We start from the raw sequence: 24314 nt of genomic DNA on the forward strand, positions 1-24314 counted from the left end.
TTGATTTACATTTACATCTATGCTCTGCATACCACTGTGAAGTACATGGCAGAGGGTACTCCTATTGAACTGCTTATTAGGGTTACTTCCCATTCTACTCATGTATTAAGTCCAGGAAGAATGGTTGTTTAAATTCATTGGTAAATACCGTATTTAGTCTAATCTTGTCTTCACTGTTCCTATAGGAGTAATTCATATGGGGTGTGGTAGATTCCAAGGTTCCTTGCTTATAGCTGTTTCTTGAAACTTGGTAAGTAGTTTTTCATGGGATGGTTTACATAACCAGTTTAGGTTGTTCAGTATCTTCATGATGCTCTCCCAGGGATCAAATGAACCTCTGACCATTCTTGCTGACCTTGTTTGTGTATGTTAAATATTCCCTGTTAGTCCTATTTTGCGAACTTCCCAAACATTCGAACAGTATTCTTAGATGGGTTGCATGAATGTTTTGTAAGCAATATCCTTTGTCAACTGATTACATTTTCCCAACATCTACCAGTGAACCGAAGTCTGCCATACATATGACAGAGATCTTTTCATTTTATGTCCCTACAAAGTGTTACACCAGGTACTTGTATGAGTTGACTAATTCCAGTTGTGACTCACTGATATTGTAGTCATAGGAAACTACAACTTTTCCTTTAGTGCAGTACACAATTTGAAGTTTCTGAACATTTAAAGTAATCAAGATCTGACTGATTATTTGTGCAGCTTTTTTCAGTTAGTTCTTCATTATAGACAAATGCATCAAGTCAAGAACAAGTTAAGAAATACTGCATTTACTTGATGGTCTGATCTGCAGGATGTCATGAAAAAAACACGATTTAAGTTTAGCATGTCTAATGATTTTTGAATCCATGCTGGTTGGCATGTTGGTCATGAACTGTAGATTAAAACTGAAGAAATTGGAAAAAGGTGGGAATTTAAGGAGATGGGACCTGGATAAACTGACTAAACCAGAGGTTGTGCAGAGTTTCAGGGAGAGCATAAGGGAACAATTGACAGGAATGGGGGAAAGAAGTACAGTAGAAGAAGAATGGGTAGCTCTGAGGGATGAAGTAGTGAAGACAGCAGAGGATCAAGTAGGTAAAAAGACAAGGGATAGTAAAAATCCTTGGGTAACAGAAGAAATATTGAATTTAATTGATGAAAGGAGAAAATATAAAAATGCAGTAAATGAAGCAGGCAAAAAGGAATACAAACGTCTCAAAAATGAGATCGACAAGAAGTGCAAAATGGCTAAGCAGGTATAGCTAGAGGACAAATGTAAGGATGTAGAGGCTTATCTCACTAGGGGTAAGATAGATACTCCATACAGGAAAATTAAAGAGACCTTTGGAGAGAAGAGAACCACTTGTGTGAATATCAAGAGCTCAGATGGAAACCCAGATCTAAGCAAAGAAGGGAAAGCAGAATGGTGGAAGGAGTATATAGAGGGTCTATTCAAAGGCGATGTAGTTGAGGACAATATTATGGAAATGGAAGAGGATGTAGATGAAGATGAAATGGGAGAGTTTGACAGAGCACTGAAAGACCTAAGTCGAAACAAGGCCCCAGGAGTAGACAACACTCCATTAGAACTACTGACAGCCTTGGGAGGGCCAGTCCTGACGAAACTCTACCATCTGGTGAGCCTTAGTATGTTGCTTTCACTGATAAAATCTGTTGTCTGTTGTTCAGGTAGTATTCAAGAGTTTGTAGAATACCATATGATTTTAGCTTGCTGATCAAGGCCTTAAGTGGAATACAACTGAATGCCTTACTAAGGTGACAGAATAGCAATGCTAATAGACTCCTTGTCTACAGAACCCAGACATATATTTGTAACTAAGTCATGCCATGCTGCATATCATAATAGGTTATTTTCTTCAAAACAACCTAAAAGCTGATCTTTCATTACCTACTCTATCATTAGCTAGCACTGATATTATATGTATGGGCCTGTAGCTCAGTATTTCATGTGGATATCTTTTTTGCAAACTATGGTAGTAGTCAGCTGCAAAATACCAACGCGAATTCTTTACAGACGAATGGAAAAACTAGTAGAAGCCGACCTCGGGGAAGATCAGTTTGGATTCCGTAGAAATGTTGGGACACGTGAGGCAATACTGACCCTACGACTTATCTTAGAAGAAAGGTTAAGGAAAGGCAAACCTACATTTCTAGCATTTGTAGACTTAGAGAAAGCTTTTGACAATGTTGACTGGAATACTCTCTTTCAAATTCTAAAGGTGGCAGGGGTAAAATACAGGGAACGAAAGGCTATTTACAATTTGTACAGAAAGCAGATGGCAGTTATAAGAGTCAAGGGACATGAAACGGGAGCAGTGGTTGGGAAGGGAGTGAGACAGGGTTGTAGCCTCTACCCGATGCTATTCAATCTGTATATTGAGCAAGCAGTAAAGGTAACAAAAGAAAAGTTCTGAGTAGGTATTAAAATCCATGGAGAAGAAATAAAAACTTTTAGGTTCGCCGATGACATTGTAATTCTGTCAGAGACAGCAAAGGACTTGGAAGAGCAGTTGAACGGAATGGACAGTGTCTTGTAAGCAGGATATAAGATGAACATCAACAAAAGCAAAACGAGGATAATGGAATGTATTCGAATTAAGTTGAGTGATGCTGAGGGAATTAGATTAGGAAATGAGACACTTAAAGTAGTAAAGGAGTTTTGCTATTTTGGGGAGCAAAATAACTTGATGATGGTCGAAGGAGAGAGGATATAAAATGTAGACTGGCAATGGCAAGGAAAGTGTTTGTGAAGAAGAGAAATTTGTTAACATCGAGTATGGATTGAAGTGTCAGGAAGTTGTTTCTGAAAGTATTTGTATGGAGTGTAGCCATGTATGGAAGTGAAACATGGACTATAAATAGTTGGTACAAGAAGAGAATAGAAGCTTTTGAAGTGTGGTGCTACAGAAGAATGCTGAAGATTAGATGGGTGGATCACATAACTAATGAGGAGGTATTGAATAGAATTGGGGAGAAGAGGAGTTTGTGGCACAACGTGACAAGAAGAAGGGACCGGTTGGCATCAAGGGATCACAAATTTAGCATTGGAGGGCAGCGTGAAGGGTAAAAATCATAGAGGGAGACCAAGAGATGAATACACTAAGCAGATTCAGAGGGATGTAGGATGCAGTAAGGACTGGGAGATGAAGAAGCTTGCACAGGATAGGGTAGCATGGAGAGCAGCATCAAACCAGTCTCAGGACTGAAGACCACAGAAACAACAATGACTGATGATTTTTGAATCCATGCTGGTTGGCATAAGTGAGATCATTCTGTTTGAGGTCCTGTTTATTTTTGAATTTAGAATATGTTCTAAGATTCTGCAGCAAATGAATATCAAGGACATTGGATGGTATTTTTGTGTATTGTGTCTGCTACCCTTGTAACAGTCCAGATATACACATTTTTATATTTCTTGCTAAAATATTAAGTTCAAATAAATGATTTTTGAAAATGTGTGTTTTATGTGGTCAGCAAAGAACTTCCAACCTGCCACCCAGCTTTGTTCCAGGGAATTCAATATTCCGAAGACTTATGTGTGTGCGGTGGAGGGTAGGACAATGGGCCAGAAGGCATAGAGTCCACAACCTGCTGTTGCCATGCAGAAACAAGAATCTGATTATACCAGTCAGTCTTTGCATTTTATCCATTTTAGACTGATATGTTTGTACTTCCACCAGGCTCGAGCTATAGCAGTTTACATTCTTATTTTAAAAGACTCTTAAAAAGTTTAATGGCTGGCGCAGTGCTGGTAGTATCATTTCAAGAATGTATTCTGTTTTGTTCTCAGCATTGTGTCATTTCCTTTACAATGTGAACTGAACTGAAAATACTCTAATTTTTTTCCAGTAATTTAGTACAGTTTGCAGTTATTTATCGCTGCATTAATCTGAGACAGTTACTTTAGCATTTTTTTGTCATGTAGTACTCTTTGGTGGTTTTTGGTGCTGGGAGTGGTGGAACATTATCGAAAGCAATCAGATGCATATTCCAAGGCACTAGCTATGTTTTTTGTGCTGGTAAATTAATTTTTTCGGTGGATTTTTACTTTAAGCCACTTAAGGTGGTGGTTCACCCAGGACAGATTATAACAACAGAAATTATATGAACTTCAATGACAAGTATTCATTCAACAGTTTTTTTTAGGAATGGTAGCCATCACACCGTTATTGTAGATGGGTGTGACCTGTGCTTTTTCTAATTAGCAACCAAATTTTATGTTTGTGGGCTTTATGGTATATTTTAGTTAAAAGAGGAGCAACAAATCTGCGAATTCTGTATAGAATCTTACAGGGATTCGTTCAGGCTCTGGAGCTGTGTTCTATTTTAGCAATTTCAGCTGTTTGTGAGTGCCACTGTCACTAATACCTATACCATTCAGCTGTGTGGTGGTGCGCAAGATTGAACTGGGGCAGTACCTGTGGACGTTCCTTTCTAAAGTTACATTTGAAAATGGAGTTCAGTATTTATGCTGTAGCTTTGTTATTCTCAGTTTCAGTTCCTACATCACACATGAACCTCTGGACAGCAACTTAGGTGCCACAGATAGCCCCTACATCTGACCATAATTTCGTTTGTATTTTTGAAAGGTCTTTTGAAAAGTTCTGCTATAGTAGTCCTTGAAGGCTTCACAAATTTTCCTTTTGACAGCCAAATGTTTTTCTTTTTGCATTTTTTATGTGTAGGTTTATGCTGTGTTTTACACTTATTATGCAAAAGTTGCTGCTTCCCTACAGTGTGTAGATTATAGTGTATACCCCCCAACAAAAACTGTTCTGCTAGGTAAATATGAAGAGTGGAATTTGTTTCAAAAATTAGTTTCAGTGTCATTCTGTCCTCAGTACTCTGTTGCATATTGCTAGACATATTTTAAGTGTTAAATCATGGAGAAAATGTTTCAAGCATTCATTACGAGACGGTGCACGGTCTTTGTCCCAAGCAATGTTTCTGTCGGAAGTTTCTAATGTCATTCCCAATGCATAAAATTGACTTCTTTTGTTTTTAGAAATGCTGCTGAAACATTGTCATCAATGCAGTCAAGTAAGATCTCCAAATGTAGTACAATCAAAATATCTCATACCCATCTGCCTCAAATAACTATTAAACATTCTTATACTCAAAACAGAGGAACAGAAGAGTGTCAGTGTGTTCAAAAGAAGAAAGACCATGGCAGATCTATGTTATGCCATTCTTCATATAAAAGATCAGCCACATTTTAGAAATATCTGTTGGTGATTATGCCATTTCTTCCTCAACAGCTCAGGGAATTTTACAGTAAACTTTCCAACATCTGATTGCAGGAATGGATGTGTGTAAGAAACAGAAGTCAATACTGAGAGATTTTTTCCATGAATTTAATTTTATTATTCTCTTCTCAAGAAAGGTTTTGTTGACAACATTTGTACTGTGAGACCCAAGTTTCTCCTGGTATATGCAATGTTCAGATAACTTACAGGAATGCAGCCGGGTGACATTGTCGACAATCGCTGGTATTTCAACAGTTGCACACATTGTCACTTCAAGGCAAAACTGCAGCAAGTAAGTGCTGTGCACCATCTCACAACCAGAGGTGAGCGACATCAGAAATTATAAATAGTGAAAATTAATAACCAATGGGTGAGTTAGCATTAAGTCCGCCCCTTTGTTTTTTGACAAATGAGAGAGCAGGATTCCACGCAAAATTTGAACAAAACCCCCACCTCTGTTCATAAGGTTACTTTCTAATTTAATAGCACTAGCCCCATAGCTGGAAGTGCATGCCAGAATTACCATGTTGTTATATATCCTAGGATGATCAGTGCCAAGACAATGTTCTGCAATAGCAGATTTATTTGGCTGTTGTAAGTGTGGACAACACTTATATTCAGTACACCAGTCCTCTGCAGTCCTTATAGTCTGACCAATATATGACATGCCACAACTGCAAGGAATACAGTAGACACCCATCTTATGCAAACCAAGATCATCCTTTATGGAACCTAAAAGGACCTTAATCTTAGATGATGATCGAAAAATACATTTCACGTATTTCTGCAAAATATGAATATTCCTGTTATAAATACTCCCTGCGTAAGGCAAAGAAGCCATAGACTTTGGTGCCACCTCAGTAGTACTGTCACTCGCCTGGTGCACAGCTGGTCACTAGTGCGATGCTCATTTGATCTGCCTTCCACTGTAATCATTCTGATGAAAGGTCATCTCAAGGTGAGCTAACTCAACTGACAAACTCTCAGGGTCCGAGATAATGTGCGTCCAGTGAACACAGGTATAAAGTACACCATCGTGCTGAGCCAGGTGGTGACAGCTGTCAAGCTGTAGATGCAAGTTGGTGTGAGTAGGCTTCTTATAAATGGCAGGTTCCAATGTACCAGCAACCTTCCTCCTGACCATTACATCAATGAAGGGAAGGGAGCTATCCTTTTCACCTCCATCATGAAACAAGTATTCAGGTGGATTGAATTCAGATGTTTTAAAAAGTTGTTAAAATTCTAACTACCTTGAGGCCATACAACAAAAGTATCCCCTACGTATCTGAAAAACCTGCAGGTTTCAAAGCCAGTGACTTCAAAGCATTTTCCTCAAAGTCTTCCACAAACAAATTGGCAATAACAGGTAACAAATGGCTTCCAATTGCAACTCCATCTGTTTGCTCATGGTACTGAATACATTCTCAGGTCTCACACTGTTTACCTCTGTGGAAGTAAATGTCTTGTTGCTTGCAAATGTTGGATAAACCCCGCAGTAGTAGAGTAAGATGGCAATGTGAATTATAGTTTTTCTGGAGGTGTCATGATCAAGCTATTGTTCAAGTGTTTGCCAGTTATGCATCATATTAATTCTCCTGCCATCAATAGCATCAAACAATGCACTGGCCTAGCTCTTGTTTGTGAAGGCATCCATTACACTTGTCGACAGTTGGATTTTTTCCCCAAGGACTTCATTCAGCTACATTTAATAACTGCTTCAAAAATTTCAGCTTTTTCTTGAGATTTGCTGGATGTTGCTTCATGATTGCAGTCTGATGGGAATTAGGTGCTGTAACTGCCTGGTGTTTGGTGAAGTTTGAATGTTTCTGTGGCTTGGAGTCTAATACTGTATCTCAACGATCTGTGATAAATCTCATTTGACACACAGCTTTATCCATGCTAGGGAAAGGTATAAATTTTACACCAGCATCCAAGCTTGGTCTGTGGTTTGTTTTATTAGCTCTGTTGAGCAGGCTATTTTTAAATTAATTCCTGATGTTGCAGAGAAGGCTAGGTGGGAGACATGCCGTGTGTTGACTGGGTCATATCCATCCAAGAGTAATATAACAGCAACTGAAAAGGCTGCTTTACATTGACTTAAAGTTGATTTGGATATTTTTATTTTACCTGTGGGCAAAGGCAATGCTGCAGTTGTTTTGGACAAGCAGGATTACGTTCAGAAGATGCAGTGCTTACTGTCCGATTCAGCATATTACAGGATTGTAGCTGACCCCACTAAAAGTGTGGAGAGAAAAACTAACAACCTTCTGAAGAAAAGTCTTTTTGTAACAGGAGAGTATCAAGACTCTTAATTCTTATTGTGTTGTTTTCCCTAGTTTATCTGGCCTTCCGAAGATCCACAAGGAAGTTGTTCTTCATAGGCTTATTGTGAGTAATATTAGTGCTCAAATATGTCATGTAGCAAAGCACCTTGCTACTCTGATGAGCCCACTATTAGGTCAGTCTGAGCATTACATTAAGAACTTGGCAGATTTCTTACATCGATTATAGGGAATGCGTATGAATGACCCTGATATTCTAGTAAGCTTTGATGTGGTCTCTCTCTCTCTTCACTCATGTTCTTCTTTCTGATTCATTACAGTTAATTGAGCCTAGGTGTGGTGTTGTACTAATGAACTTATTTCAGCATGTGTTGACTTCCACTTACTACCAGTACTATGAACAGATAGATGGAATTGTGGTGGGAAGCCCATTGTCACATATTATTCCCAATTTTTTTATGGAAGACTTCGAGGAACATGCCTTGGCATTGACAGCTTCAAAAACTGCGTGTACTTCAGATATGTAGACGAGACTTTTGTTTTTCGGCCTCATGGCAGTTAGAATTTGAATGACTTTTTAGAACACTTGAATTAAATACACCTGGATATTTTTTTCATGTTGGAGGTGGAAAAGAATGATCCCTTTCCTTTCCTTGATGTGGTGGTCAGGAGGAAGGTTGATGGTACATTGGGACCTGCCATTTATAGGAAGCCTACTCGGACTGACTTGTATCTACAGGCTGATAGTTGTCACCATCTGGCTCAGCCTGAAAGAGTATTTTGTTCCTTGGTTCACAGGCTCCACATTATCCCAGACCCTGAGAGCTTGAGTCACTTTTTGTAAGAATGATTATAGTGAAAGACAAATCAGACATGTATTGTGTTATTGACCAACTGTGCACGGTATGAGTGATAGTAACACCAAGGTGGCACAAAATTCTATGGCTTTTTTGACTTATGCAGGGGCATTTCTAACAGGAATATTCAGATTTTGCAGAAATATGATGTTAAATGTATTTTTCGACCACCATCTAAGATTAAGGTCCTTTTAGGTTCTGTAAGGATAATCTTGATTTCCATAAGATTGGTGTTTACTGTATTCCTTGCATTTGTGGCATGTTCCATATAATGGTCAGGTTATAAGAACTGTAGAAGACTTGTGTACTCAGCACAAGTGTTGCACCACACTTACAACAGCTGAGTGAATCTACTATTGCAGAACATTGTCTTGGCTCTGGTCATCGTATGGAAACATTAAATTATTAAGTAACCTTATGAACAATATGGGAAAAGACAGATTTCTGCTTACTGTAAAGAAGACGCATTAAGTTGCAGACAGGCACATTTAAAAGGCACTTATATAAAACTTACGGCCAAAACTTTCATCAATAAAAGAGAGAAACACACCATTCATATACACAAACAAGCACACGACTGCCAACTCCAGCGTCTCAGGTTGGATTCTTTATGAAAGTATCCTTTAATTGTGCCTGTCTGCAACTTAATATGTCTTCTTTATGGTAATCTGTCATTTTCCTACAGTGTTGATATTCCTGCTGGAATTTCTATTGTTTTAGTAACCATATATATAAAGAAGGAGGTTTTTGCTTAAGTTCTGTGTGGAATCCTGCTCTCTCCCTTGTCAAAAAACAACACTGACCCATTGGTTATTAGTTTTCAGCATTGATAATTTCTGATGCCAGTCATCTTTGGATGTGTTATGATGCTAAATACTGTGTGTGTGTGTGTGTGTGTGTGTGTGTGTGTGTGTGTGTGTGTGTGTGTGTTTTATCTCTTCGGAATTGCTTTACAAAGTGAGATTTTAAATTCCTGGCACAGCTCTTACTTGCTGAACTTTTGCCTTGAAGTGACAGAGTGTGCATCTGTATAAATATTTGCAGGTATTGACTATGTCCTCTGACTGCATTCCTGTAATTTATTTGTACATTTTTACTGTTTAAAATATTTTTCCTTTTTTCTGTAATTGTATTATAAGAAAAAAGTAGTAATAAGTTTCCTTTAATTTACATCTATGGTCACAATCTTTTTGTGTAACAGATTACCGGCTTCAGTCTTTAATGACCATCATCAGATCTGTTTCATAGAAACGAAGTCTTTGTTGTTATGAAACAGATCTGATGATGATCATTAAAGGTCGAAACCGATAATGTGTTACTCGAAAAGATTTTGACCATAGATGTAAATTAAAGGAAACTTATTACATATACGGGTCACTGTGTTTTTTCGGGACGATGTTGCAGCTTGTGAAAAAAGTAGTACTTGTGTATTAATGGCACTTGGAATAAAAACTTTCTTTTTGGCACTTAAAACTAATCAGTTTGCTGGTATGGCATTTAGAACATTCTTAATAAATTATTTATTTTCTAATTTGTCTAATTTTTTGCAGTGCTAATGTGGGCAGCATAATTTTGTGATATCAGAATAGTTTCTCAATTTTTGGGATAAAATAAGTCATGTAGAAAAAAATTCATTCATTTTTCCCCCCTACTGACAAATGTGAGATTTGGTGTTTAGAGCATTCACCACTTTCACTCTTCATATGTGTGCGGAGTTTGGCCAAATTTCAGATTTGTTTGTTGCCACTAGATCTAATACATTTCCATTATGAAGAGACTTCTGAACAATCTGTTCTATGCATACTTGTGAGAGCTGAGGTTTTCTCAAAAGAGTTTGGTTACATTTGAGGATGGAGGGGGCAGGCCATCCTTTATGCTGAGTTTTGCCCAAACACTCTCACTTGCAGCGTCAGATATTTTCAGATAATGATTAACTATGTGCTTTTTATGCACTATGTTCTCCCTCTTGTTTTCACTGATTTTCGGCTTCTGTCTTCCAACAACTCCCAGACATCCTTTTATTGCCCTTCACTAGCTTTAAGTAATATCCCTGAAGAACATTGAAATCCGAATATACAGAATATAGTTTTCATATAACAGCTCATATCTAAGTTTTTTTTAATGCTACATCTACTTTTGTATATATCAACATATTTTAACTCTCTGTGATACAAATGCAAAATACCTTTGCTTTTACTTCTTAAATTAAATCAAACTAGTTCATTGGAAGTCATATTTGTTTTAAAGTTTCTGACATTTGTCAGATAAATATTCAATTAATTAAGCATCTTGGAAACATCATTGTTGGTTAAATCATCATACTAATAACATTATTTTCAAAATAATTTTTATTGTTAATGAAGTGAGTTAAATGTATCAGTAGTGGAACATAAGATTGCTTTGCTCTGAGGACAACATTCTTGGAGTTTTTAAATTTGTCATTGCAGTGGCCATTAAGTTTCACACATGCATTTCTTTGTCATGTGGCTGTTATTGCCTTGTCGTGTGGCTGTTATGTTCATGCTATGTGTCACCTCATTTTTGTAGGTTTGTTGTCTAATGATCCTGTGTAAGAAACACTACATAAGCAATCATCCTGCCATCTTCTCAAATATAGCTTCATGAATTAAATCCTGCTGCCAGCAATTGATTTTGAATTAAAAAGTTATGAAATTCTGTGCTATGTAGAAGAACTTTTAAAAATGCTAAGGTATGCAGCCAGAAGACGTACTTTCATAGTACACATTCAGAATGCTTCCCGCCGAGAACTATGTGACGTAACTGACGTTGTTCTACATCAGCAGAGGACACTTGATAACAATGTTGTTTGCCTTCAGTCCAGTTCTGTTCACTAATCTCACACAGATTTAATAATTTGCTTGTATACCTTTATAAGTACACTACTTATTTTGATGTTAACATTGTGATTCTTGAGAAACCGGTATAAAAGTGGGAAGAAGGCAAAGAAGAATGTGCGATGTGTTTTGTTAGGCTTGTTCTTGAAAACAGATCTTTAATAGAATGAGATTTTCGCTCTGCAGCGGAGTGTGCGCTGATATGAAACTTCCTGGCAGATTAAAACTGTTTGCTGGACCGAGATTCGAATTCGGGACCTTTGCCTTTCGTGGGCAAGTGCTCTACCATCTGAGCTACCCAGGCTCGACTCACGCCCCGTCCTCACAGCTTTACTTCTGCCAGTATCTCAACTCCTCCCTTCCAAACTTTACAGAAGCTCACCTGCGAACCTTACAGAACTAGCACTCCTGAAAGAAAGGATATTGCAGAGACATGGCTTAGCCACAGCCTGGGGGATGTTTTCAGAATGAGATTTTCACTCTGCAGCAGAGTGTGCGCTGATATGAATTTGCCAGGAAGTTTCATATCAGCGCACACTCCGCTGTAGAGTGAAAATCTCATTCTGGAAACATCCCCCATGCTGTTGATAACCCATGTTCCGCAATATCCTTTCTTTCAGAAGTGCTAGTTATGCAAGGTTTGCAGGTTAGCTTCTGTAAAGTTTGGAAGGCAGGAGATGAGATACTGGCAGAAGTAAAGCTGTGAGGACGGGGCGTGAGTCGAGGTTGGGTAGTTCAGATGGTAGAGCACTTGCCTGCAAAAGGCAAAGGTCCTGAGTTCGAGTCTCGGTCTGGCACACAGTTTCAATCTGCCAGAAAGTTTCATATCAGCGCACACTCTGCTGCAGAATGAAAATCTCCTTCTGGAAACGTCCCCCAGGCTGTGGCTAAGCCATGTCTCTGCAATAACCTTTCTTCTAGGAGTGCTAGTTCTACAAGGTTCACAGGTGAGCTTCTGCAAAGTTTGGAAGGTAGGAGACGAGATACTGGCAGAAGTAAAGCTGTGAGGACGGGGCGTGAGTGGAGCTTGGGTAGCTCAAATGGTAGAGCACGTGCCTGTGAAAGGCAAAGGTCCCGAGTTTGAGTCTCAGTCTGGCACACAGTTTTAATCTGCCAGGAAGTTTCAGATCTTTAATATTTGAGAAGTATCCTGTTCTGTTATACAGTGCTGCAGCTCTAGTGTTTTATGTTGCAGTTTGTTGTGTGTCTTTGTAATGCTCATGTCCTGATTTAATTAACCCAGTACTGCTGGTAATTTCATATTCTGCTCTTTCTATTGTATCCTGTCCATATAATATGACATATGTTGCTTCTCACCATCCTAGCATTAATGGTAATAAATATTCACGGACCACCGACTGCATTCTATATGATTTTCCTTGATGCTAAATAAATTTGTTATCGATCAACAAAATTAAATTATGTTGCTTATCTTTAGAAATCTTCACTGTTCCAGTTCCAAAAGTGTTTGTGACATTCTCTCTCCACAAGTCATAATTATTTGTCTATTTTTCCTGTGTCTCTCCCATAATTCTCCAAACATTCTCTATTGGGGAGAGACCTAGCGATGTTGTGGATCAAGGTAGGATTTGGCAAGCATGAAAACAAATAGTAGAAACTCTCACCATGTATGGGCAGACATTATTTACTGAAATGTAAGCCCAGGATGCCTTGCCATGAAGAGCAACAAAACGAGGCATTGAATATCATTGACATCCACTGTGCTGTATTTTGAGGATGACAACCAAAAGGGTCCTGCTATGAAAAGAAATGGCACCCAGACCATCACTCATGTCGTATGATGGCTAACAGTCAGGTTGGTATCCCTTTGCTGTCTGTGGCATCTCCAGACACATCTTTGCTGAATATCAGGGCTCAATTTGAAGTGGGACTCATCACTATTGAAGACAATTCTATTCCAGTCAATGAGATTCCAGGCCAAAGACACGTCTGAAGATGACCTGGAGCCCAAAGGCGTACCAAAGTGACTGTCGCCCACCGTACAGCCCAACAACCAGGAGTGATGTTCTGGGGTGCCATTTCTTTTCATAGCAGGACCCCTTCGGTTGTCATCTGTGGCATCCTTACAGTGCAGTGGTATGTCGACTATACTCAACACCCCGTGTTGTTGTCCTTTATGGCAAACCATCCTGGGTTTACATTTCAGCAAAATAATGCCCGCTGCACACAGTGAGAATTTGTACTGCTCGTCTTTGTGCTTGCCAAACCCTACCTTGGCCAGCAAGTTCACCAGATATCCCACCACTTAAGAACTTTTGGAGCATTAAGGGCAGGGCCCTCTGGCCATCTTAGGATTCTTACGATCTAACCCACCAGTTGTACAGAATTTGGCAGGATATCCCTCAGGAGGACATCCAACAACTCTATCAATGCCAAGCTGAATAACTGCTTGCGTATAGGCCAGAGATTGACCAACGTGTTATTGACTTCCTCAATTTGTGAAGCTCTCTCTCTTGAATAAATCATCAATTTATTCTAAAATAGTAATCTTTTATTTGTCTGTATACATACATCACATCTACCAAGTTCCACCTCATTCAGATAATTCCTTTGTGATGCACCACCATTTTCTTTTTCCCTTAGAATTATTTATGACTTATTAACTAATCTCTCAATCATTTTCAAATTATGAACTTTTATGTCTTTCATCCATGTTTTTTTACTGATTTCACTCTGTCATTCGGCAGTGTTTAACTTGTATGGGATTGTGAGTGACTTTTCCACCCAATTCTTTGAAATTCCTATTTTCTTGAACCTCCTCTTTTATTGGATATGTAAGACTCTGGTTTCCGTTATCCTTTCTTCAAATGTATTTATGTGCTGTCTTTTGGCAAAAATCACTGCACAGCTTTTTATGTCAGTATGGCAACCAACTAGCTGTCCACCAGAATGAATAGCCACTGCAGGTGGCCAAGAACATAATAGACCACTCTCCCTGTGGTGTCGGAGGCTAGAATAGACTTGCAACCCTTCCTTGTCTGTTGTAAGAGGTGACTGATAGGAGTCCTTTTTTTATTGGGACAATATTTTTATCTTGATCTTGTGACTGTTCTTCAGACCTTTGATGGTTTTTCACTTTTTTAACACCTTTTCTCCTCACCTTTTTTGGCTTTTTAAATTTTGGTTCCAGTTTTGGATTTGACCTCCACTTTCCAACTTTTATCAAAGTGTGGTGTATTAACTCTCCACTGTGTGCTGTTATCTTTTGCACTTACCTATCAAGTGGATCTACCTCTGCACCCAAAATCCAGCATGGTAGCCAGTCCATCATGATGGGGTTGTCATTTACATTCTCGGTGGTAGCCTCCTGACAGTGTAGGGATCACACTGCTTCATTCCTGAGCTGTAACCTCCCTGTGTCAGCCAAGGTGCCTGTTCGCTTTGGGGTACGGCTACTGTGCCAGGTGGCTTTTGCCTTGGTGGGGTGGTGCCCATGGGGAGTCTTCGATAGGAATGAGTGTCATCGTGCTGGATGATTCACAGTGAAATAGATCAAACTTCATGGAGGCCATGCCAGCATGGCCATCCTTCAATCCAGAACAATGATTTTAATGCGGAAGTTTACAGTCCAACGCCATTTCTGTCATTGACTGTTCCTTAAGATGAGAGCCAGACAATGAGAAATGGAAGTGGGCAGTTTGTCAATTTCTTTGTTTGTTCCCACACTAATGGCAGCTCTTTCACTACAATGAGACCAATGCTTTTCATTGAAAATATTGAAGATCGGTTTGGGGAGGTTGAGCCACTAGAGAAGATAAGAAATGGATCTTTGCTGATCAAAACATTGCACGCTAACCAATCATGGCCACTTCAGGCTGGTGTCAAGTTAGGAGAAATACCAGTCACTATGTCTCCTCATAACAGGCTCAGTAGAATTTCAGTTGTTATCTTCCATTGGAACCTAACACTACGTACTGATGAAGAGCTGTGTACTAATCTAGTGCAGCATGGAGTCCATTTTGTTTGCTGCATCTAGAAGGGACCCAAGGATAATAGAATGGACACTGGAGCTTTTATCCTAGCCTTCAGTGGCATTATTTTACCTCAGAGAATTAAGGTCATGGTTTATAGGCATTATGTCAGGCCTTATTTTCCTCCTCTGATCAGATGTTTTAAGTACTAGAGGGTCAGACACATGTCCTCCCACCATCCTAATGATGCTATCTGTAAGGTGTGCCAACAGGCATCCCATGAGGGCAGCCCTTGTGACCATCCCCGTTAGTGTGTCAACTGTTTGGAACCACACTCTCCTTGTTCACTGCAATGCTAAGTGTTCAAGAGCGAGAAGAATTCAAGAGTATAAAACACTTGACTGCCTGTCTTACCTAGCTGCAAGGAAAAAGTTTGAAAGACTTCATCCAACTAAGATGGTCTCCAATTTTGCAACTGTCATGTCACAGTCCACACCCTATGCAATGACAAGGACTCACACGACACCTTCTTGCCCTGGTCATATTCCAGGGCCTGCCCTACAGTTGAGAGTGAGCTCCCTCATCCCCTGCACCTATAGTACTGGCAGTTCCCACACCATTGGTGCGGCCAGAGATGCCTAGTCATCCTCTGGCCTTAGGACAAGGGCCAGCAGCCAGCAAGAAAAGTACGGTCCTCTTTGCTCCTGGAAGATAAAATGGGAAAATCTTCACAGAAATTGATGTTTGAGAAGGATAAGTAGAAAGATAAACTGCTTTCTGAGGCTTCAGATGTTTCATTCCCCATCCCTACAGCAGTCGAGCCTATGCACAAGGACAACACATTCAGGTGGACCATAACCTGGTAGTGAAGTATTCGCACCCATCTTTTCCATTCGCCACTTTCCCAGACCTGACTCCAACAGACCTTCAATGGCACTGTAATGGTTGCTGTTGCCATTTGGCCAAACTCTTTCATTCAGTGGCTACTTACTTCATAATTGGCATAGCGCTTCAGGAAATAGTTTCTGGTAACACACCTCCCTGCTCGGAAAAACTACAAGTCCTACTGCACCAATTGCATTAATGTCAAGGAAGCATCTGGTGTGGTCTGTTATTTTCAGTGAGTAGGTGCCCCTTACCACTGCATTGGAGGCCTGGCCACTAGAGTCTACCTATCAGTTTAGATGACAATATGTAATGTTTGTCTACCCCCAGACAGACCTTTCCATGATCACGAGGTGTTCAAGTTAGTGGCACAGCTCCCTGCCCCCTTCCTCTTATTGGGGGACTTCAGTGTTCATAATCCACTGTGGGGCGGTGACACTATTTCTCAGAGAGGCCGAGTACTGGAACACTTCTTTTCAGAAATGGTCATCTGCATATTCAACACTGGAGCTAGAGCCCATTTCAGAGTAGCCCGTGGAATGTTTTCAGTTATTGATCTCACTGTTTGCATCCCCCTGATTTAGTGATGCATCAATGTTGATCTCTGTGACAGCAACTATTTTCCACTTGTTCTCTCCCTCTCCAATCACAGACATCTGGAACATGCTCCATGTTGGTCACTTTGCAAAGCTGATTGGCAGGCTTTCTCCTCTACAGTTACTATTTCAGCCAGTCGAGTGACAGGTATCGACACATTGGTACAGGATACTATTGGTACTATTATTCATGCTGCAGCAGTGATGATATGCTACTCCTTCAGCTCATTCTGATGACCTCTGGTGCCATGGTATTCTGAACATATAGTCATAGCTGTTAGGAATGCTGCAGAGCTCATCAACGGCACAAGCACCATCCCCCTATGGATAATTTAATGGCATTCGAGAGACTTTGGGAGAAGCTCAGTTTTTAATAAAGAAGAGGAAGCAGGAATGTTGGGAGCAAAATGTCTCAACTGTGTGATTCAATACCCCATTGTCTCAAGTATGGACTAAACTCAACCGCATTTATGGCCATCCATCACCCTCCCCAGTTCCTGGCATCCTTGTCAGTGACAACACCTGCATTGATCCTGTGGTACTTGCCAAATGTTTTATGGCACACTTCACTGAAGTGTCCACTTGCAGTAATTACCATGCTCATTTTCTGACCCAGAAACACCTTATTGAGCGCCGCCCACTATCTTTTCATGCACACAGCTGTCTGTCATATAATGTCCCATTTAGTGAATGAGAGCCTTGCAACACTTCGGAAGAGTATAGAGATATCACCCCTGAAACCAACAAAATCCACAACCAAATGCTCACACATCTTCATGCCAACAGAATGAAATATGTCCTCAGTCTTTTTAAGCGCATCTGATGGGAAGGAGTATTTTCCTCACAATTGCGGGAAGGTATTATTATTCCTATCCTGAAACTGAGAAAGGACCCATGTATTTTAACTAACTACCAGTCAATCTCTCTGATGAATAGGCTATGTATACTATTCAAATGAATGGTCAACTGCTGTTTTGTTGATGCCTTAGAGTTGGAGGGCATATATCATGATTCCAAAGTGGCTTTCAGGCTTTCTGGTCCACGTCACATCACTTGATTCATTCAGAATCTGTAGTACGCAATGCTTTTGTGCATTGCCAACAACTGAGTGCTGTGTTCTTTGATCTACAGAAGGCATACAATATAACCTGGCGACATAACATCCTATCTGTGCTGTATGAGTGCGACTTCAAGGGCAGTTTACCCATTTTTATCCAGAATTTCCTATCTCTCTGACCTTTTCGAACTGGGTAGGTTTGACTCTCAACAACCAATATGTATGGGAAACTGGAGTCCTTCAGGGTTCGGTTCTGAGCATAATACGGTTCAGTATTGTCATCAATGGTATTGTAAATGCAGTGGGCCCCACAGTCTCCTCTTTACTGTATGTGGACACTGAGCACCAACTTCTGGAGGCTGTCTGGAGAGTCCATGACTGGACCCTGAATCACAGCTATCAATTTTCTCATATAAAATCACAAGTTATTCATTTTTGTTGACTCTGGACTGTGCACTCGTACCCAGAAATTTATCTTGGTGACCAGTTACTTGAAGTCACTGAAACTTTTCAATTCCTGTGTGTTCCATTTGACAACAAGATAACTTTGCTGCTACATGTCTGCCAGCGCAAGGCAACTTTCATGAAGAAGCTGAATTCTCTCCGTTTTCTTCATCACTCCTCATGGGGTGCAGACCACACAGTTCTTCTGAGATTTTACAAAGTGCTGATTTTATCCTGCTTGGACTATGGATGCGTTGCCTTTGGTTCAGTAACACTGTCCATACTGAGCTTGCTTGACCCTGTTCACTATACTGGTGTATGGTTGGCAACAAGGGCCTTCGATATGAGCTCTGTCGACAGCCGCCTGACGGACGCTGGTGTCCCACCACTGCGGGTTAGATGACAACAGCTTTACGCAAGTTATGCAGTCACAGTCGGTCAGATGCCTGCCCACCCATGTCACTCAGCTCTGTTTCAAAAGCAGCAGTTCAGACTGTTTGCATGTTGTCCAAAACTATGTAGACCAATTGGGATCTAGCTTGATAGTCTACTGAAGGACCTCCGGCAGCCTCCGTTAGTATGTGTTCGTAGAGCTCCCTCTTGACAACCCCACCCCAACCCCCATCCCTCGTCCCATGGTCTGTGCCCTGTCCTGTGCTACAGATGGACCTCTTTTGAGACTCCAAGAAGGATGCTGACCCTGCCCTTCTCTGACACCTGTTTCTTTCGATCCTCCATGATTATTCTAATTCAATATGCATCTACACAGATGGAACAAAAGTCAGCTATAGGGTCAGTTACACCTTTGCACATGCAGGGAGACACGAGAAGCACTTTCTGCCAAGTGCCTGCAGTGTGTACACTGCAGAATTGGTTGCCATATCTCAGGTAATGTGGTACATCAAATCCCAGGCAACGACAAATCTAATGATCTCTAGTGATTCCATGAGTTGCTTAAAACGCATAACCCTGTGCTGTCCCAAAAATCTTTTGGTCACCAATACCCAGGACCTACTGGTCGACCACTACAGCTCTGGAAAGACAGTGACTTTCATCTGGACACTGAGCCACATAGGCATTCCAGGAAGTGAACTCACTGACTGCCTAGTGACTTAAGATTACAACTTCGACGCAATATTTTTAGGCTTTGAAAATTGGAATGGCAGGCTACTATGACCCAAAACAAGTTGAGAGCGATTAAAGGGTTCACTAAGGTGTGATGTACATCTTTCCAGGCCTCTCTGGAAGATGCCATAGTGTTGTTCTGACTATGTGTTGGCCACAGGAGACTCACCTAATAGTTCCTTCTGCATGGGGCAGATTCTCCTCACTGCAGCTGCAGTAGTCTTCTGACAATAGCGTATGTTCTTATTGAGTGCACCCCACTTGCTAATATGTGGCTTGCTCTCAGCTTGCCTACTTCACCATCTCAGATGCTTGCAGATGACAAGACAGCCACTACCAAATGTTACATATCCTGAGGGAGAGCAGATTTTGCACTAAGCTATAATACTCCTCCACTTCCAATGTTAGGGCTGGCTGTAGGGAGCCTCCTCCTGTGACGGGTAAACCCCCTCCCCCTCCCCCATTTGACTGCAGGCTACTTTCTTCCCTTAAGATCCTCTTGTACAAGATGCTGCCTTGCTTATCCCTATTTTCTTTTACCTATCAGGTTACAACTACTGTCATGCCCTTTTAAACTCTTTGACTTACTTTTATAGCCAAGTCCCCATTTTTTTCACTTTTTACCTTTGTACACATTTCTCTCAAGATAAGGAAGGTCTGATGACTCAGTAGTTTAATCCCTTTAAACACAAAATAATAATAATAATAATAATAATAATAATAATAGACAACCCAGTGGCACAACATGAGCACAATGTGCTGATAAGCACAACCTGCTGGATTTCAATGGCTATTTCACGAACCGGGCCGTCTAGGTCCTTCCCTCCACCACCAGCTTTTTTGAACTACACAGATGGCAGTTATCCTTGCAACTTCTCCTTCGTTCTTGGAACATCCTGGCCTCAGTCTCCATTAGCTAACTGTCCCAACACCCTTCACGCAACAACTCTCCTTTATCTGTCCATCACCCTCTCCCAGTTCACCTTTCCTCATCACCTCCATCTTGCACTGCTCCCCCCTGGCACTGACACCCATGTATCACATGCCTCATCCATGCACATGCCATCTCTCTCTCTCTCTCTCTCTCTCTCTCTCTCTCTCTCTCTCTCTCTCATTCCTAGCCAGTAAACCAGCTGCTTCCATCCAAGCCACTAGCTATCCATGTCTGTCCTCTCTTCCTGCCTCTTGCTGTCCCCCGCTCTCTCTCTCTCTCTCTCTCTCTCTCTCTCTATCTCTATCTCTATCTCTCTCATGTCTCATGTGCGCATGATGTGTGTATGTGTGTGCATCCACATGAGGACCTGTGCGAACTCTAGCTCGAGAAGGGATTACTCTGAAAGCTAGCAGGTTTTCTGCTTTTGTTGTATGTGTCTGTCAATGAACAATGTAATATCTTTCTTGATTTAGTTCATTCCTAGGTACTACCCTGATAACTTTAACAAACCTTGTTTGAAAACAAAATTTGTTATATAATTCTTCACACGCATAAATTCTGATCCTTCAGGCATATTGCTTCTGAATTACAAGCTGTACTTTTAGTATTATGAAATTCTACAATAATATGATAATGCAATATTTTGTAATGTTATTATTTCAGATGGTAAAATCAAAAGATGCTGTGGTAGAACCAAGGAAAAAAGTGACTGCTTTGGAGAGGAGGAATGATAATTCATTGCTTGGTGGCAATGAATTGGATTCATCAAATCCTCAACGTAGTCGGGGGAAAAAGAGAGAAAAACCAAAAAAGAAGAGGCCAACAAGACTGAAACTTGTTATTCTTCATGAACGTCAGCTGAAAAATCAGCTGAAGAAGTTACAGGAATCAGATTTACTTCAAGCAGAGAAAGTGTGTTTTGGCACAGAAAAAATGATAAATTTACTAACAACAGAGGGCGAAAAGTTAAAACAAGTGGAACGTATTACCAATGTGTCAGACAATGAATCAAAAAATTTACCAGCAACAGGGAGCATAAAGCTGGAACATGTGGAACCTGCTGCTAATGTGCCAGACAATGGAATTGTTAAAACTGTGCCGGAATCAATGTATTTACCAACAACAGTGGGCCTAAAGTTAGAACAGGTAAAACATCTTTGCAACTGTTCAGACAGTGAAGGTGTTGGAACCATTCCCGTATCAGCGAATTTGCTAACAACAAGGTGCATAAAATTAGAAAAGCTGGAACCTGTTACTAATATCTCAGACAACAAAGTTGTTGAAACAGTGCCAGGATCAACAAATTTACTAGCAACAGGAGGCATAAAGCTGAACCATGTGGAACCTGCTGCTAATGTGCCGGACAATGGAATTGGTAAAACAGTGCCAGGGTCAATGTGTTTACCAACAGCGGGGGGTCTAAAGTTAGAACAGTTAGAACATCTTAGTAAGATGCCAGACAATGAAGCTGTTGAAACAGTTCCAGGATCAAGGAATTTACTAACAACAGGGTGCAAAAAATTAGAGAAGCTGGAATGTGTTACTAATATGCTAGACAGTGAAGTTGTTGAAACTGTGCCAGGATTCATGAATCTGTTAACAGAAGGGGGCATAAAATTAGAAAAGATAGAATCAGTTACTGATGTGCCAGACAATGGAATTATTGAAGCAATGTCAGGAGAAACAGCTATGTCAAAAGAAGGCAGATATAAGTGTGAGGTGCCATCCTCTGATAGCAGGACTGCAGCAGCAAGTACGAATCAGTTTTCGAATGCTGAAGATGACAGTCAGACCTACACGCTAAGCAGTCTACACATAAACAATAATCAACCATACGCAACTGAAAGAGGAAGAGTTCCTGATCTTGTGCCATCTTTATTGTACTCTGCAACAGAGATTCTGAAGAAAGAAAAGCAAGAATTCATTAGTTTAGTGAAGGAAAGTAGTTGCATTGTAAATTTGAAGCAAGGCCAGCATTCTGTAGCCACTGCTGGTGACGACATTAAACCTACCCACATTTCATCAAATGCCATAAAACGTGAAATTATACTTAGCTCACCGAATGAGCATTGTACAGGTAGTGTGGAAAATGTCAGTTTTACAGATTCAGATACATCTAACAAGCTACATCAGATCAAATGCATAAAGTTTCCCAAAGGTGAAGATTGTGATAGTCCCTCACACCATGAAAAAACAGTACAGAAGACTGAAATTCACAGCAGAAAATTCAGGCCGTAAGTATATAATTACTTTTGTCTTCATACAGTATGTGACGTGTACAGCTGACATTTTTGATTTGACATCACTTATAAGTGAAACTGGATTTATAAGGTATACTGCATTTCTTCTCAAAAATATATAATAACACTGAAAAGATTTTTGTGATTTACCAAGTCAGGCAGACTTATAGTAGAGAGGAATAGGCTTCTAATCCTAATCTGATTATCCTGATTTAGGTTTTCTGTGGTTTCAACAACTTTTGTAACTGTAACATTCTGTTACCCACCATTACACTCTCCTTCAGAGTTGCCTAAATTAATTGGTGAACTTCTGCTAAGCTATATAGATCCTGACATTAAGTAATTAAAACACCACACCCCCATGAGCTACTGAACACCACTTAACCCTGCTTTCAGCCAAATTTGGTGTGCCAGCAGCCCGCATTCCTGCGATTCTCAGTTGAGAAACTGCACTATATCTCACTGAAGTGAAGACATGCTACATGCTTCAAATAGGCATTCGTACTGGTGTCCACTGAAGTCTTGCATACATGCAGAACCAACTTGTGATAAAGTGGCCCAGTTATTTCCAGATCATGGAGAGCATTAAGAGACTGCACATTGAGTTATTACTTGTAGAAAGAGTTTCAGTGAAGCAAGTTACTTAACTTCTGAAATAAAAACAACTTGGTGTAGTAACCATTGCTGTGAAGTTCATCATATCCATAATTAAAATAAAGGCATGGTAACATGTAATAACTTCATGCATATAAATACTTATATCTTCAGGAGGAGTGGGGAAACAAAGGGATTGCTGAAGTGCAAGATATAGCATAATGCACAAAAGTTCTCTGGAAAAAATATCTGCATTTTCATTGACATATGGCTTTTCAGTGTTACCGGATTGTGTGACAACAATAGTAACTGACGTCAAAGTAGGACTACACATCTCATACTCTGTGGCGTGTTACAACTGCATGGAATGGGGGTCCACCACAGTCCATGCTAAAGGTCAAATAATGTGTGAGAAATGTATTGCGGCTGCACATTTGACAGGAATGACAAGCTCCTCACCTGACATCTATGGCAATTGCTCAGGTAGTCAGGTGAATAGACCTATATGATTGCTGAAGTGAAAAAGATGTAAAATGTCCCTTATACGATTAATAATAAACTTAATTGGTTTGTGTGTGTGTGTGTGTGTGTGTGTGTGTTACAGTATAATCAGCTGTGAGTGTAAAGTTCAGTTTCACATGTAATTAGATTCAATCATGTTGTTAAATAGTTTAGACTAACTGGTCAAAGTGATCTGTTCTAAATCCATTGGACCATGTAGCCATGGTCCTGTTTGATAGACTGACATGACCATACTATCGCCAGTATGGACATTGACATTTGGGACTGAGGGAACGAGTGAGTCCCTCAAGTGACATTCCCCACCCCATCCACTACTGTGGTCTCCCCACCATGGCAGAAAGACAAGGGGAAAGACAGAAGATGACCTCGACATTAAAATGTCTTCTGTACTGCAGTGGAACTTGAATGGTTTCAGGACATGTGTAGAGGAACTACTTCTATTAACTCAGGGCAGACCAATGTGTGTCTGTCTTTAAGACACACATTTTAAATTCTCTGAGCTATGTGGTTACATTCTTAAAAAAAAAAGGATGACCACAGTAGAGAGAGAGCTGAAGGAGGAGTGACTATTTTCATCAACAAGGTCTACCAATCCTCCATTCTCTCCCTCACAACCAGCCTGCAAGCTGTTGCTGTACCAGTACATGTACGTCATCAGTTGATGATATGTTTACTTTATCTGCCCCCATATTCGGTGCTCGATTAAGAGACTCTCCATGATCACCTTACTCAG

At 40.4% G+C, this 24314-nt stretch overlaps 1 protein-coding gene across 3 annotated transcripts in view; it reads left to right on the top strand.

Annotated features, from left to right (window-relative positions):
- LOC124795327 overlaps nucleotides 1-24314 on the top strand; it is a 146944-nt gene that overhangs the window by 29327 nt on the left and 93303 nt on the right. For all 3 annotated transcript variants that reach the window (XM_047259301.1, XM_047259302.1, XM_047259303.1), the window contains one exon: nucleotides 20889-22459. In XM_047259301.1, the coding sequence (XP_047115257.1) occupies nucleotides 20889-22459 (1571 nt within the window). The remainder of the gene's footprint in view (nucleotides 1-20888; nucleotides 22460-24314) is intronic.

Source organism: Schistocerca piceifrons, chromosome 4 (assembly GCF_021461385.2).
Source record: "Schistocerca piceifrons isolate TAMUIC-IGC-003096 chromosome 4, iqSchPice1.1, whole genome shotgun sequence".
Taxonomy (NCBI): Eukaryota; Metazoa; Arthropoda; class Insecta; order Orthoptera; family Acrididae; genus Schistocerca; species Schistocerca piceifrons.